General features: G+C 47.6%; 4 protein-coding genes across 4 annotated transcripts; 3 read left to right on the top strand and 1 right to left on the bottom strand.

The window, feature by feature from the left end:
- Positions 1-1,979: 1,979 nt before the first annotated feature.
- On the top strand, positions 1,980-3,938 carry FOXG_16718 (uncharacterized protein). Its single transcript, XM_018396736.1, has 9 exons — positions 1,980-2,184; positions 2,240-2,274; positions 2,319-2,404; positions 2,458-2,610; positions 2,663-2,700; positions 2,750-2,787; positions 2,834-2,968; positions 3,016-3,438; positions 3,487-3,938. The coding sequence occupies exons 1-9, from the start codon at positions 2,086-2,088 to the stop codon at positions 3,512-3,514; spliced, it is 1,035 nt and encodes a 344-aa protein (XP_018257482.1). The 5' UTR covers positions 1,980-2,085; the 3' UTR covers positions 3,515-3,938.
- A 1,415-nt stretch (positions 3,939-5,353) lies between these two features.
- FOXG_22563 (uncharacterized protein) lies at positions 5,354-6,004 on the top strand (the record flags this gene model as incomplete). Its single annotated transcript, XM_018402978.1, has 1 exon — positions 5,354-6,004. The coding sequence occupies one exon, from the start codon at positions 5,354-5,356 to the stop codon at positions 6,002-6,004; it is 651 nt and encodes a 216-aa protein (XP_018257481.1).
- Positions 6,005-6,483: 479 nt separating this feature from the next.
- On the bottom strand, positions 6,484-8,267 carry FOXG_16717 (uncharacterized protein; the record flags this gene model as incomplete). Its single annotated transcript, XM_018396735.1, has 4 exons — positions 6,484-7,723; positions 7,780-7,901; positions 7,953-8,000; positions 8,127-8,267. 4 exons carry the CDS (start codon positions 8,265-8,267, stop codon positions 6,484-6,486), a joined length of 1,551 nt encoding a protein of 516 aa, XP_018257480.1.
- A 4,966-nt stretch (positions 8,268-13,233) lies between these two features.
- Positions 13,234-13,722, top strand: FOXG_16716 (uncharacterized protein; the record flags this gene model as incomplete). The annotated part of the gene is made up of 1 exon (XM_018396734.1): positions 13,234-13,722. The coding sequence occupies one exon, from the start codon at positions 13,234-13,236 to the stop codon at positions 13,720-13,722; it is 489 nt and encodes a 162-aa protein (XP_018257479.1).
- Positions 13,723-14,719: the final 997 nt, after the last annotated feature.

The raw sequence follows: 14,719 nt of genomic DNA, 5'->3' as shown, positions 1-14,719 counted from the left end.
GTGTATTGCTGTATTTAATGAAGAGGAGCGCTTTGGCGACAAGATGAAGAATATGCCCAAAACACCGAATCCTTCTGCTGGCCGGATTCTGCCACTGGAGCTTGTGGCCTATTGCTTCGACTGCTCCTTCATTGCTTGCGGCGTTATCGAGAATAATGTATCCAACCTTGTTGTTTGCAATCAACTCGAAGTCATCTAACACCTCCATAACAGCGGCTGAGATATTTTCTCCCGTGTGCGCTATGGCGATGTTTGGGAGGCCAAGGACGATCTTCCGCGGCTGGAATGTATCTTCATCGAGAAAGAAGGCATTTATGGAGAAGAACGAATGTCTGTTCCGGGACGCCCAGCCATCAAATGCAATGTGAACCTGGCTTGGGCTTCGTGATAGCGTGTGGATGACGCGCGATTTGTATGTGTTGAACTCGTCGATGATCCTAGCCCGAACCGTTTCATGGGTCAGATTGGCGGAAGTCTCGTGAACCAAGGGGTTCAGGTACTGAAAGACCTTTTGGAGGCCTTTATGCTCCGGTACGCGAAATGACAGATTTCCATCGGTGATCCACTGGACAACATGGCGCTGGAACGTGGCCTTGTCAAATCGAGTAACCAACTCGTCGTGAAAGTCGTCCCTCTTCCGTTTCTTGGCTGCCAAATCATGAAGGGTCAGTTGATTCGGGGGCCGCTCCTGCATATATCGTGTTGCTTTTGATGGATCTGGATGAAAAATATTGTGGGCCTTGCTGAGATAACCTTCAATGTTCCGAGTGTTGGACGAGACATAAGCCTTTGGCCGGGGAACGCCATGCTGGACACAGTGGCAACAGAGCCATGTATGGGGGCCAGACTCATTGCCTTTGGACCTAGCTTGAACGTCATAGCCGTGAGCCCAAAACCAGCCGGTAGCTTGACCAGTTCGAGCTGAGAGGACCCAATGGCTGCGGACAGCTTGCGATACTGCATCCCAGTCTTTGATGATTGAATGGCTGCCGCGAGACGAGGAATTGTGCATAGGCAAGGTTGGGTCTTCGGGACAGGATATTTCCGATATGGTAGTATCGGTTGCGTAACTGAATAAATCGCTTTGAGGTGCCATTTGGGCAATGGTTTTGGGTGGCATCAAGGGCAATGAGAATATGTCAAACCAAGACCCAAGCGAAAAAGGGGGATGGCGTGGGGAAATCGGGAAATGAGGGACGGTTAGGGAAGGGATTGTCAGAGGTACCGATACTTCGGTGCAGGAGGATGCCACTAGTACCGAGAAAGTACAACTACCTCACCCAATTTTCACCGCGGTCTTGGCATCTATCTACATTTCGTCTATCTACCGGACCTCCAGGTAGATAGATAGAAGACCCACATGTCCTCTGGTAGATAGATAGATGTAGATCTACATCTATCTACATCTACATTTCATCTACATCGGTAGATAGATTCGCCAGCCTGGTAAGGTTTCTCTTTGCAACAACGGGAATTGCTGGTACTTCTATCATAATAGAAATTAGGCAGGCAATAAAGTACCTCTTATATAGGCATTTTAATTGGATCGACCCCGCTGTCAGTAAGGCGAGGCTTGTGGGCACTGAGATGACCCCAGATTTGATTTGAGGATAGCGCTGCGGGTCACGTCCAATGACGATGATGACGTCTGAAGCGGGGTTCGCAACACCGGACATCCACCAACGGCCAGAATCTCCGCCAAGCAGTTACCAGGTCTTTCAAAAGTTATAGAGAAGATGAGTAAGAGTATTCCAAGATATTTCCTCATCTAGTGATACAGTCTAGGTCAGGGCTCGGTACCAGCGTTGTGCCAACAGCGCTTCAACTGGGTCACGTGCTAAGTAGCTCGATCAAGTCAGCTGACGTACTGTAGCCTGTTAACACTGAGTGGAGAGATTACTGAGTGGGGCGTACGGCCTCACTAGCCTATGAAACTTGGGACCTTCCCCACGCCATAAACTTCGGCTATCACTAGTTTACCCGGTGGCCCCAGTACAAGACGTTTCCCGTAAGCCGTTTCACTTGACCCTTCGTCTACTTCCTTAGCAGCTGCCCAGCAATCCTTTCCCCATCGTATCCGCCACAATGACTGGCATAAGTCCTTCTAATCCGCCGCAGTCACCGGTACACGAAGCAGCAGAAGCCGCCACTAATACGGCCCCAGTTGAAGTGGACACGCGTCCTGTGTGCCTTCCCTACCCCTCTTCTTACGCTATTGCAATCTAATCACCGTTCCAAGGTTAACGACAGTGACTCAACCTTAAGTAGTGAAATGTAAATCACCAGGTCCTTTTCGAGTCTGTTACTTATCGAAGCAGATCAACCTACACTGCGTCTTTGACCTCGAGCGTCCTGAATTATCCCACTGAATTTGGTCGACAATACCATGCCTACAATGCGGACTGTAAGACCTTCGCTGAGTTTGTACGACTTTGTGCGACTTCTGATACTTTACAGCCTATAACTTTCCCAACGACGAAGCAGAACGAGAACGACTCGATCTGACACATTTGCTCATAACTAAAGGCATTGGCAATCGCCTGTTTCTAGCTCCAGTTGACTTAAATAGGTCAGCAAGAGTTTTAGATATCGGTACAGGGACAGGTATATGTGGGTATTATGTTCAGTCTTGCTTTGTGTCGATTCATGCTTACAGAAATAGGGGCCATTTGCGTCGGTGAAGAGTATCCTAGTGCTGAAGTATGTAACGCTTTCCCTATATACGGAGCAAGAATTGCTGACATTCTAGATTATCGGAAACGATTTGAGTGCTATCCAACCCACATGGTATGTTGATCCCGAGCTTGACGTGTAGCAATATTGATAGAAGAAGGGTTCCCCCAAACGTCAAGTTCGAGGTCGATGACGTCGAGCAACCATGGGTCCACGATAAGTTTGACTACATTTTTTCACGCTACATGTCGACTTCCATCCTGGACTGGCCAAAGCTAGTGGAGAACGTTTTTGAGTAATTTAGCGCGAAATGAAGTGATAGCACCTACTGATCGTCAACAGGCACCTTCATCCTGGCGGCTGGGCCGAATTTCAGGACTTTGACCTTCTCTACTATTCAGAAGACGGCTCAATCACGGACGATCATCACCTCCTGAAATGGATGAAACTATTCATCGATACGGCAAGAACGAAGCTGAACCGCGAGCCCTGCCCAGGGCCAAGACTTGAAGGGTGGATCAGGCATGCTGGCTTCACGAATGTTGTCCACCGAAAGTTCCGATTGCCTCTAGGATCATGGCCCAAAGAACCACAGTTGAAAGATATAGGCATGTGTAATATCGCTCAACTCTTGGAAGGCCTAGAGGCTTTCTCTCTGAAGATATTCTGTGGAGTTCTGGGCATGCCCATGGACGAAGTCCTGGTGATGTTGGCCCAGATACGTCAGGAATTGTATGCTCGCAAGTACCACGCTCTGTTTAATTTGTAAGTCTACACCTCAAAGCCATCCTAGACTTCATCTAACGCACTCAGCCATGTTGTATATGGCCAGAAACCATAATTTCCAGTTGAGTCTCGACGGGAGCGACCGAATACCGCCATTACTCCTTATGTCTCAAGCTACAAACCCATTCCAGCAGGTTTGAGCTAAAATGCGGCGTCATGTTCTGAGTCAGCCAATCACGTACACCCCATGCCCTACGAGAGACAACGAAAGCATTCGTGCTGTTAGGACATCATGGAAAGGTCATCACCGAGATTCTCTACACCTGACTCTCCAAGGTCATGTAGTGCTTACTCCAGAACGCAGACGTTGCTAGACGTCTGTCATCGAGTGTTGACAGAAGTAGGAGAGTGTATTGTACATTCTGAATCAATTCGTTCATGTCAGCCGTACATCCTCTGATCTATAATTTACCAATTTAGAAGTTATGCCTCTATCTCTTCATGCCTTGTTATTTATCCTGACCTCCCCTCCTCTTCAGCTTTGGTTGCCTCTGCCTCTTGTGTTCATCCATTGATGCTCGTCAGCACAATGTTTTTGTGTCTTTTGGATACGACGAACAATATGGCCGCACGTACGACATTTCATTCCGTCTGGTTCTTGTGGCGCAAGATGCGGAATGGGTTCAATCGTATCAGTTGGGTACCGTAGATCACGTAGTTCGTCGTGATTGCGTAGAATGTATCGGGATCTTTCGAATCTTCTCCACTAGGCCCTATCGATGCTCTGGCTTTAAATCGCGATGTCGTGTTTTTAAATGAGTAGCAACCTCATCGGTAACAGAGGCAAACATACACTTGACAGATGAGAAAGCGGTATGTTGAGAGAAGAACGTACGGATAAATTGCACTCCATGGCTCAGATCGTAAATCACAATCCGTCATAGTGTTCGTCATGATGATTTGGCTGCTAATAGTATGATCTAAATAAAGATTACACTTAGATCGATAATGACACCATACAGTATATTGTACTTGTACTTAATAGCACTTTACGCGACAGGACGCGTCGCGTTCTATAGTAAACCCCTGTTCTGATCAGCACTACCCTTCCTGTATGTGGAATAATGTAAAATCAACTCTACACCCTGGCAATAATCAACCCTACTAGGTTTAGAGTGGGCCAATAAAATCAACTCTAGTAAAGTTAATTTAGTCATTAGTTACTAGGCCATCCTGTATGCTGTAGCCATGGGGTTGTTTCATTCTGCTCGACGTCATGACCATCAGCCTGGTGATCACGGAGCTTTGGAGGCCACATGTTTAAAGATAGTCAGGGTAGTCAATACTTCATGGTAAATGTGGACGACCGACAAGATCAAGAGTCAATTGAAGAGGGGGAAATCTTTGTTGCATACATACTGGCGTCAGTAGAGCTCTTCCTAAACTACTACGACGCAGTCGCGAAATACGCGCGGTTAAGATTTGATTTGCACGTAGGCGCTCAGGAGGTAGTATCGCTTTGCGCCACCAAAGTAGAGCTAGCTGCGAAGGTTGTGACGAAGGAACGAACCAGCCAATGAGAAGGTTTATCACGCAAGTTTAATCAAAAAATCAGCGGGGATCGAAAACACTGTCCCTCAAGACAAGTCCTTTACAAGTCCTTACCAGGCTATCCTTTTCCATTCGATGCAGTAGAGATCAAAATGGGCAGCGACAAGTGCAAAATAAAATAAAAGGAAGAAGAACATCACCACCTCTATGATCATCAACGAGATTTCGAACAGCCTAAGGCATCAATGGATCAAAACACGGGTGGTCAATAGCTCCGAGCCAGGGTAGTGACGTTATGCTGGGCTTTGATCACGTTTTCACTCCGCATGGCTTTTATTAGAGGAGAACCTCCACGTTGCGAAATACCTCGCGCAACATCGTTCTCAAAATTCAAACAAGCACCATGTCCCATTTAGTTTACCTAGTTCGACATGCAGAATCGGAACATAACGTCTCAAAAGACTTCTCACAAAGAGATCCACCTCTCACTTCTTTGGGTCTTTCTCAAGCATCGGCCCTAGCCGATACGTTCCCTCATCCAGGGTCAATCGCCATAATATTCACTTCTCCACTCACGCGCACCCTACAGACGACACTGGCTGGCTTCTCCCATATCCTAAGCAAACAATACCTCAAGAATAATGGCAACGAAGAAGGCACCCGTCTCATTATAGACCAGGACCTACAGGAGCGAAGCGACCTTCCCTGTGATACCGGATCCAAACGTTCTGCGCTAGAGATAGCTTTTCCGCTCCTTGACTTCAGCGTCTTGGCTGAGGATTGGTACACCAAGGACGGTCCTCACGCGGCCAACGATTCTGCTGTTGCCGCACGAGCTAAAAGATTCCGAGAGAGGTTGCGGGACACGGTTCAAGACATCCACGGGAGCGAAGATCTCGCGAATATGCCGAAAAATGTTGTTGTTGTCACACATGGCGTATTCATGAAGTATCTTTGTGGAGATATGACGATTGATCTTCCTAAGGCAGGCTGGAGGACCTTTGCGATTGCCGACGGAGTTGACGGTGAAGCTGTATTGAATCCTATCGAATAAACTATACGGTCGATCCTCGAATCGAAGCATTAGACCATATTGTAATGTGACTTGCATAATAATCGCAACTGCTAGGCTCGAATAAGAATCCAAAATATGCGTCGTCGTAGTGATAATAACTCCGGGCTTTAATGCTTGACTTATCTCTGCTCGTTTAGCAGGACAGGTAAGTTCACCACTATCATTCGCACGGCCTCATTTGAGGTAGGGGATAATTACGGTTACGGCTGCCAGGAAGCCAGGAACCTGATCGGCGTGAGTCATTCTTTTCTCGGGTCCCACTCCCTCAGGTTGATTGGTGCTGGACGGAATCTAATTACCAGGACCTGGAGTACCGGTAGCAGTTTCTAAAAATTCAAGGTTTAGCTTTTAACATGCACAGTATAGCTGTGCCACTCGCTTATCACATACGTTACATACTAAGGCTTTCTTCCCTTATTGCCAATAGATACTACCACAACATAGAAGCAAATGGCCCATCAGTCTGAGACAACACCATACCAAATCAGACCCATGACGGCTCCCGTACCAATTGCCACGGGCGGACTCACCCGAAACCAATAGCCACCCACATAGCTTGTGGCCGTCACAACGACCCACCAAGGATCCACAGCCAGGCTGGTGCCCTGCTGGAAACCTTCATCAATATGGCCGATCTGCCAAAGACGATATACCGCAGTGTAGATGAGGCCAACGGCAGCCGCATTGACTCCTCTGAGAGACGACTTGACCCATCTCCACCCGCGTATCGCACTCCAGACACCCATAGTCCCGTGCACCGTGAGCAGTCCGGGAATAAAGATTCCTAGGAATCCGAGGATTGCACCGGCAGCGGAATTATATCTACCATTGATGGCAGTCAGGCTGCCAAGATAAACCGCGAAGTTAAAGTTGGGTCCTGGGAAGGCTTGAATGAGGGCGAGTCCGATAAGGAAATCTCGAGGGCTAACCCAGTTCTCGGCGACAACATATTCCCGGAGAAGCGGGATCACGACGGGCCCACCGCCAAAAATGATAGTACCAGCGAGGTACATATTGGCGAAGAGATTGTATAGACGTGATTTATGGGGTAGCGTACCGCGTAGAACCATAACGACGATGAAAGAGAGCAGGAAGAGGACTATAAGCAGTACCCCGAACTTCCAGCTGATGTTGAGACGTCGCTCCTGAGGGACTATCCGAGACTGATCTTCGGTCGTCGATGCTTCCTGCTCAGTAAGCGGGAGGGAGCCATTTTCATCGATTCTCTGGCTCGACCGCTCGCCGTCTTTGCCGCGGCTGGACGGTCCAGCACCTGCGTTGTATTCCTCGTGACCATTGCTTGCGGTGGCTTGCTGTTGGGTTTGCATCTCGACACCTTCTTCTGATGTATTCTGAGAATGCTTGGCCTTTTTCTGGAAACTCACAGTGATGACTTTAATAGGGCCATGGAGCCAGCGGAAGTCATAGATAACCGTCGCGACGCCAGCCAGAAACATCAACAACGGAAAATACCAGAGCGCATTGTACATCATGCCGGCTGAGGCCCCGAGAAAAACCAGAATGCGGGTCATATTGTCAGTGATGGCCTTCTCAGATAACTGGACGGCCGCGAGAACGATAATGCCGACGGTAGCAGCGTTGAGACCGGAAAGGAGAGCATAGACGGCTCGAGGAAGGGATTCGCCAATGTTAGAGACTCCGATGGAAAGTCCATACATCCCCAGAGCCCCTGGAAGACTAATTGCAACCAATTTATTAGCTTTGTACTGCAGGATCGGACGACTGAAACATACCTCCAGAGGAGGAAGCCAAAGAGAGCAGGGAGGAAGCCGTCGTGGAGAAGGTTGATGCAGTAATGCATCTTAGTGCTGCCAGGGCCTGAGAATGCTTGGCAGACACTGAACAGCTCTTGGTACTGGACAACGTCAGCAACAAAGCTTCTCTGTCAGCTGAAATAAATTCCTACCATTTGCTTATCGATCCATGAAAGCTTAGCGACAAATTTGTCATGAAACTACGTAGAATATTGTTAGTCATCGGCTCTGTATTGCCCTCGACCCATCCAGTCTAGCCGATCTAGCATGGGGTTTGGCTCGTGAGTAGAGGAGAGAACGGTTCAGGGGCAGTAGGTGCCACTCACGATCTTGAAGTGGACTGGCGGGCCTCCAAAAGAAGTGAAACCCAGATACCAATTCTCTCGAATGATGTTCCAGAACCGTTCACCAAGGTTGGCTGTATTAAGTCTTGCCGATCGCTGGATCGCCATCTGTCTGGGACCCATCACAGCTAGACGAATTGTGGGGGCTTATCTCCTTACTGGCTCGTTTTCAATGCGGTGGACACCTCCAATGCTTCGTAGTAATGAGATAAGAATCGGTAGAGGGAAGCAGATGAACCGATGGAGAGAACGTTTGTTTGGTCAAGGAGTAATGGATGGCCTTTTTTGTAAACGTAGAGCTTACACACTAATGGACCATTTGAAGGAAACTCATTTTAGAGGTTCTTGGCGCCAGCCAATGGCACATGGTCCTATGCAGCACGTGCTGGATGAGAATCATATTTTCTTGGCGATCACGGTCTGACTCACCCGCGCTATCAATCAACATATTACCTTAATTAAGAACATAGGGACGACCAGGAGCTCTGAGGGCCGAAGGCAATGGATACTCTCACATAGACACGGCCAGGACTGTGTCATACCCAGGCCATGATTGGCCATGGTCAAAGTTACGTGGCTTTTTGGGACCCTGTCATACCCACGAGGTGATTGGTCAAACAGCCTTGCTTGGACTCTCAGGCCGAGGCTGTGATTGGCTCAAGGGGGATTTTTAGAGTCCTACACTGAGTTCCATCCCCACTCTTCTCACCAGGAAAGTCTTGAACAGGTGCTGGGTTGTCACGTGCAAGCAGGGTTCTGTCAGACATTACGTGTATTCGGCTCATTGATGTGAATTGGTGTATTCATGTTGTGTTCTGTTAAACTCTGCCCCCTTAGGGCGTCGCCATTTTGGCGCGTAATCTGAAGCATCCCTGCTTGCACGTGATACCCTAGCACTTATTCAACAAGATGTCCCTCCAATTTCCCCGGAATTGCATCGTAATACATTCTTTTCGTCTATGCACGCTTTCAGGGTTTGCAGAGCTACAGTGGAAGATCTTAGCCCTCTTTGGCTAAGTTTAAACATTTGAGTTTTCTTAAAATCTCAATTTAAGGTGTGAACCTAAGAGTTATACTTATTGGTTTATTGCACTCACTAATAGAGTAACGTGAATCACTAGTATGTGAGCCAGACAAGCATGTGAGCCAAAAATCCCTCATCCTACATCATCACTACCTAATCAAATAATTCTCAACCACCCAGTATGTCACAACCCAATAAAGAAGGTAGAATCCTTCTTGCACTTCAGGCCCTTCAAAATAACCCCAAACTAAGTGTCCGACGCGCTGCAGATACATATGAAGTTCCTCGCAATACCTTACGTCGCCGCCAGAATGGCATTCAATCACGACGCGATACTACCCAGAAATCACGCAGACTATCTAATCTAGAAGAAGAAATAGTAGTTCACTTTATTCTCGACCTAGATTCGCGAGGGTTTCCTCCGCGACATTCTTTTATTGAAGAAATGGCCAATTCTCTCCTCGCTGACCGCAAGGCGCCACCCGTCGGCAAGCGCTGGGCTCATAACTTCGTTAAACGACAACCAGAGCTCAAGACGCATTTCTTTCGTAAATATGACTACCAGAGGGCCAAATGCGAAGATCCAACTATTATTCGCAACTGGTTTAAGCTCGTACAGAACACAATCGCGAAGTATGGTATCCAATCAGAGGATATCTGGAACTTTGATGAGACTGGCTTTATGATGGGTGTTATCTCAAGCGGCATGGTCGTCACAGGTTCAGAAAGGCTTGGAAGACCAAAATCAGTGCAGCCTGGGAATCGTGAATGGATTACAGTCATTCAAGCGATTAATGCGGAAGGCTGGGCGATCGAGCCGTTTATCATTGGAGCGGGCCAATATCACCTTGCCAACTGGCATGAAGAACCTACCCTCCCAAACGGCTGGGTTATTGCAACGAGCCAAAATGGCTGGACAAATAATGAACTAGGCCTTGAGTGGCTAAAGCACTTCAACCGATGCACAACTGACCGATCAGTTGGTTCTTATCGTCTTCTGATCCTTGATGGCCACGAAAGTCACCACTCCGTCGCTTTTGAGAAATATTGCCAGGAGAATAATATCATCACGCTCTGTATTCCGGCTCATGCGTCTCATCTACTTCAGCCTCTTGATATCGGGTGCTTTGGGCCACTAAAGAAGGCATATGGTCGAGAAATAGAGCATCTGATCAGATGCTCTATAACCTATATTTCGAAAACTGAGTTCTTTCCCGCCTTCCACGCCGCCTTCCAAGCCACTATAACCGAAAAAAAATATCAAAGGGGGTTTTAGAGGAGCTGGGCTTGCTCCTTTTAACCCGGAAAGCGTGATCTCAAAGCTTGATATGAAGCTGCGGACTCCAACGCCTTCCGAGGAGGTTGCTGAACCCTTAACCCCATGGGTTTCAAAGACCCCAAAGACAGTTCTTGAGGTCCAATCTCAATCTGCCTACTTACAGAAACGAATCAGAAGACATCATAGCAGCTCTCCAGAGTCACTTATTCAAGCTGTGAAGTGTTTTGAGAAGGGAACAAGCACAGTCATGCATAAGCTAGCCTTAGTAGAGGCTAGGATGAATGACCTTGAACAAGCAAATGAGATACTTAGTCGACGCCGAAGGGCAAAAAGAACTCGATTATAGAAAGGAGGGGTGATGACTGTAGGGGAATCAAGGCAAGTAGTTGATTAGATGGATGTAGATGCGCAGGTAGTGGCCGAATCGTCGAGAAGTAGTGGTCAAGAAAGGTCGGCGCGACCGGGCGTTCGGCGCTGTGGTGTATGCGGAAAGACTGGGCATAATGCAAGGACCTGTCAGGTAGTGATTGAGACGTCTAGAGGAGAGTATAGCGAGTAGTTTTAATTAATTAGATAGCTTGTGGTGTTTTTATTTTAATTTTTACCTTAAGGGTATACAAGAAGTGGCCCACTTACTTGGATGGCCCACTTGCTTATCATACACGTTACTCTATAACGTGCATGATAAGCGAGTGCTCCAGACAAGCGAGTGCTCCACCAATCTACACCTAAAGACTCAAAAAGAGTAATAAAAACACCACAACCTATCTGATCAATTAAAATTAATTACAATCCTATTCCCTACTGACCTCAATTGCCTCCTGACAGGTTCTTGCAGTATGCCCGGTCTTTCCGCAAATACTACATTGCCGAGGCTTTGATCCTTGTGACCTTCCGCGACCACCTCTTGAGGATTCAGCTGTTACCTGCGCATCAATATCTATCTGATCAATTGCTTGTGATGCTTCCCCTATAGTTAAAGGCCCTTCTTTCTGTACCTTAGTCCTTTTTCCCCTCCGGCGTCGCCCTACTGTCTTATTTTGTTGTTCAAGTTGTTGATTCCTATCATATAGTAAGACCATCTTATCCATAAGAACAGTTGTTGCCTTCTCAAAATGCTTTACGGCTTCAATTATTGACTCAGGGGAGCTGCTCTTATGATTTCTGATCCTTCCTTGCAGATACTTGGAATGCGATTGGGCCTCTAGTGGTGTCTTTGGGGTCCTTGCAGTCCAAAGGGTCGATGGTATTGTGACCTCTACAGGAGGCGTCGGAGTCCGTAGCTGCACATCAAGCTTCGAGATAACATTTTCTGGGTCAAAGGGAGCAAGCCCAGCTCCTCGGAAACCTCCCTTGATATTGCTTTCTGTAATAGCAGCTTGGTGGGCGGCGTGAAAGGCAGGAAAGAACTCAGTCTTGGAAATGTAGGTTATAGAGCATCTAATCAGATGCTCTATTTGTCGACCATATGCCTTTTTCAGCGGCCCAAAGCACCCTACGTCAAGAGGCTGAAGTAGATGAGAGGCATGAGCAGGCATACAGAGCGTGATAATCTTGTTCTCTTTGCAATATTCCTCGAATTCGACGGAGTGGTGACTTTCGTGACCATCAAGGATCAAGAGGCGATAGCGACTGTTCGTTCGCTTAGCTGTAGCCCGATCAAAGTGCTTTAGCCACTCGAGACCTAGATTATTATTAGTCCATCCATTTTCGCTCAATGCAATAACCCAATCGCCGGGGAGGTCGCATTCTTGGTACCAATTTGCAAGGTGATCCTTGCCTGCACCAATGATGAACGGTGGGATCGATTGACCTTCCGCATTAATCCCCTCGATTACAGTAATCCATTCGCGGTTTCCAGGCTGTACTTGCTTTGGTCTTCCTTGCCTGTGGGAGCCTGTGATGACTATTCCGGGCTCAATCACACCCATCATAAAGCCGGTCTCATCAAAGTTCCAGATATCATCTGATCGGATACCGTATTTCGCGATTGTATTCTCTACAAGCCGAAACCAGCCACGAATAATAGTCGGATCTTCGCATTTAGCTCTCTGATAGTCATATCTGCGAAATTTATGTGTCTTTAGCTCTGGTTGTCGCTTGATGAAGTTATGAGCCCAGCGCTTGCCGACAGGTGGCGCGCCGCGGTTGGCACGCAAAGAATTCGCGATATCTTCCACATATAATAGTCGCGAGGGAAATCCTCGCGAATCTAGGTCAAGGATGAATTGGAATATCATATCCTCTTCCTGATCAGATAATAACCGTGACTTTGTGAGAGTATCACGCTTTGAAAGAATGCCATGCCGGCGGCGACTTAAGGTAAAGCGGTCAACATGATATATAGCTGCGGCCTTTCGAAGACTTAATTTTGGGTCATTCTGGAGGGCCTGAAGGGCAAGAATAATCTTAGCTTCATTTGAAGACTCTGGCATATTAGGTTGTTGAGAAATATCTGATTGAATAGTGATAGTGTAGGTTGAGGGATTTTTGGAGCACTCGCTTGTCTGGAGCACTCGCTTATCATGCACGTTACATGTAGTTATGCGAAAACGAATCGGAGAATGCCACGTTAGCTTAACCTTATCGTCCGATGCCTCTTAAAAACTCTGGACCCTAATGTTAGCGTTTTCTCCGTTGTTTTCTCCATTTCTTTTTTATCTACATTTTCTTTTCCCTTACAGCTCCGCTTTTGAGAACACTCCAATATCGAGAGAAAACACGTTTTTACCAAGCCCTTCCAAATAATGGCGTGTCAAGGCATATGTCAGTTTTTATTCCCGCCTATGGAGGGAGAGCCAGTGGGTATTGTCGAACAACTGTTCCTGGACATTCCCATAGATCACATACTCAATCTCCACCCCTCGCTGGAGAATGCGCAATTGGACAAACATTGGGCCGACGAATATGTCAACGCTATCTTCGAGAATAGGTTAGGCGATGCGATTTGGGCACGTTATCAGATGTTTGGGGACCTCAAGGATGGTCTTATCGACGGAGGCCTAACGATAATTGAAAGTATTACGGAAGATGCAGTGGGCTACAAAGACACTGCCCCAGACGACTATGCTGCAGTCATACCACTCTATGAGCAATCGAGCAGCGCAGATGGGCACGCTGAAGTGATTGAGATTATTCTACGCATTGGTCGGGAAGACGTGTCTGGACTTGGATTGCCCGATCCTTCTTCAGAGCCCCGTCTCGGGTTTCTGCTTGATCTGTGGAGAAGAGCGGGTTTTTATTGGCCAGATCGCTACAATTGGTTTATTCACTAGTTCTCTGCATTGCGGTCGTTCAGACTGTGGTTGAACCGCTTGCTAGTGTACAGGTCAAGAGCTTCCTAGGAAACAAAGGCTGGGGGTGAGCACGGATACTGACTCTTAGGGGAGCTGTTCAATTCGGAGTAGGACCTTGAACAGGTACAAATACGCTATGAGGGCGTTTGCCTTCTTCATGGAAAACCCCGACGAGCTAGAAATGTTTCGCGCCATAGAATGAGTTTATCCCACCCGAGAGGGTACACACACACACAAGTCTATTACGCCCGGTAGGCCAACGCCCAGAGGGCTCTAAAGCTAAGATTACATACATCTCACTCATGATTGCCTTGCTTTCGCCAAGCCCATGAGAATATCGCCTTGTTCTTTCCAGTCTAGTCATCGCTCTTCTCCTTGGCCCTCCTGGATGTTAGTAGTAGGTCAACTTGAAGCCCATTTCCTCCAAGTGTTCAGTTTCCTATCTTTGGCGGCTGAAGCAATGCCTGCTGTTGATTATTTGAGGGCGTCATAGGTTATCGGTTAGTGTTGATAAAATGCTACTAGGTTAGTAGTGTTCCCGTCATCTCTGTTCCAAGCGACCTGTAGCGATCGCGAACCTGATTGTGGCTCGTACTGCGTCCATATTCGGTGTCCATTCCTGACCGTCTGATGCTGCCTTACCTCCCAGATGAAAGGAGAGGTTGCCGCATTTCTCATTTATACTCTGAAACATCTCTTTGCGTTGTGTCGTCCATTTCACGCATCGAAAGAGGAAATGCTCTACCATTTCCTTTGCCCGCCCACACGGACATTCATCCGTCGGTGCTGCCCTGATCTGATATAGGTAACCGTTCAGTCGCGCCATTCCGGTTCTCAGTTGTGCCAGCACGCTGGCCTCTTTCCATGATAATTGATCGTACAGCAGGCGGGTATGTTTACCAGGCAGAGCCGAGTCGACCCTTCTAGAATGCCTGCCCACTCCATCTGGTAGCTTCCTCTCCATTCGTAGATCTGC

Source organism: Fusarium oxysporum, chromosome 15, assembly GCF_000149955.1.
Source record: "Fusarium oxysporum f. sp. lycopersici 4287 chromosome 15, whole genome shotgun sequence".
Taxonomy (NCBI): Eukaryota; Fungi; Ascomycota; class Sordariomycetes; order Hypocreales; family Nectriaceae; genus Fusarium; species Fusarium oxysporum.
This window is presented reverse-complemented; position numbering and strand designations above follow the sequence as displayed.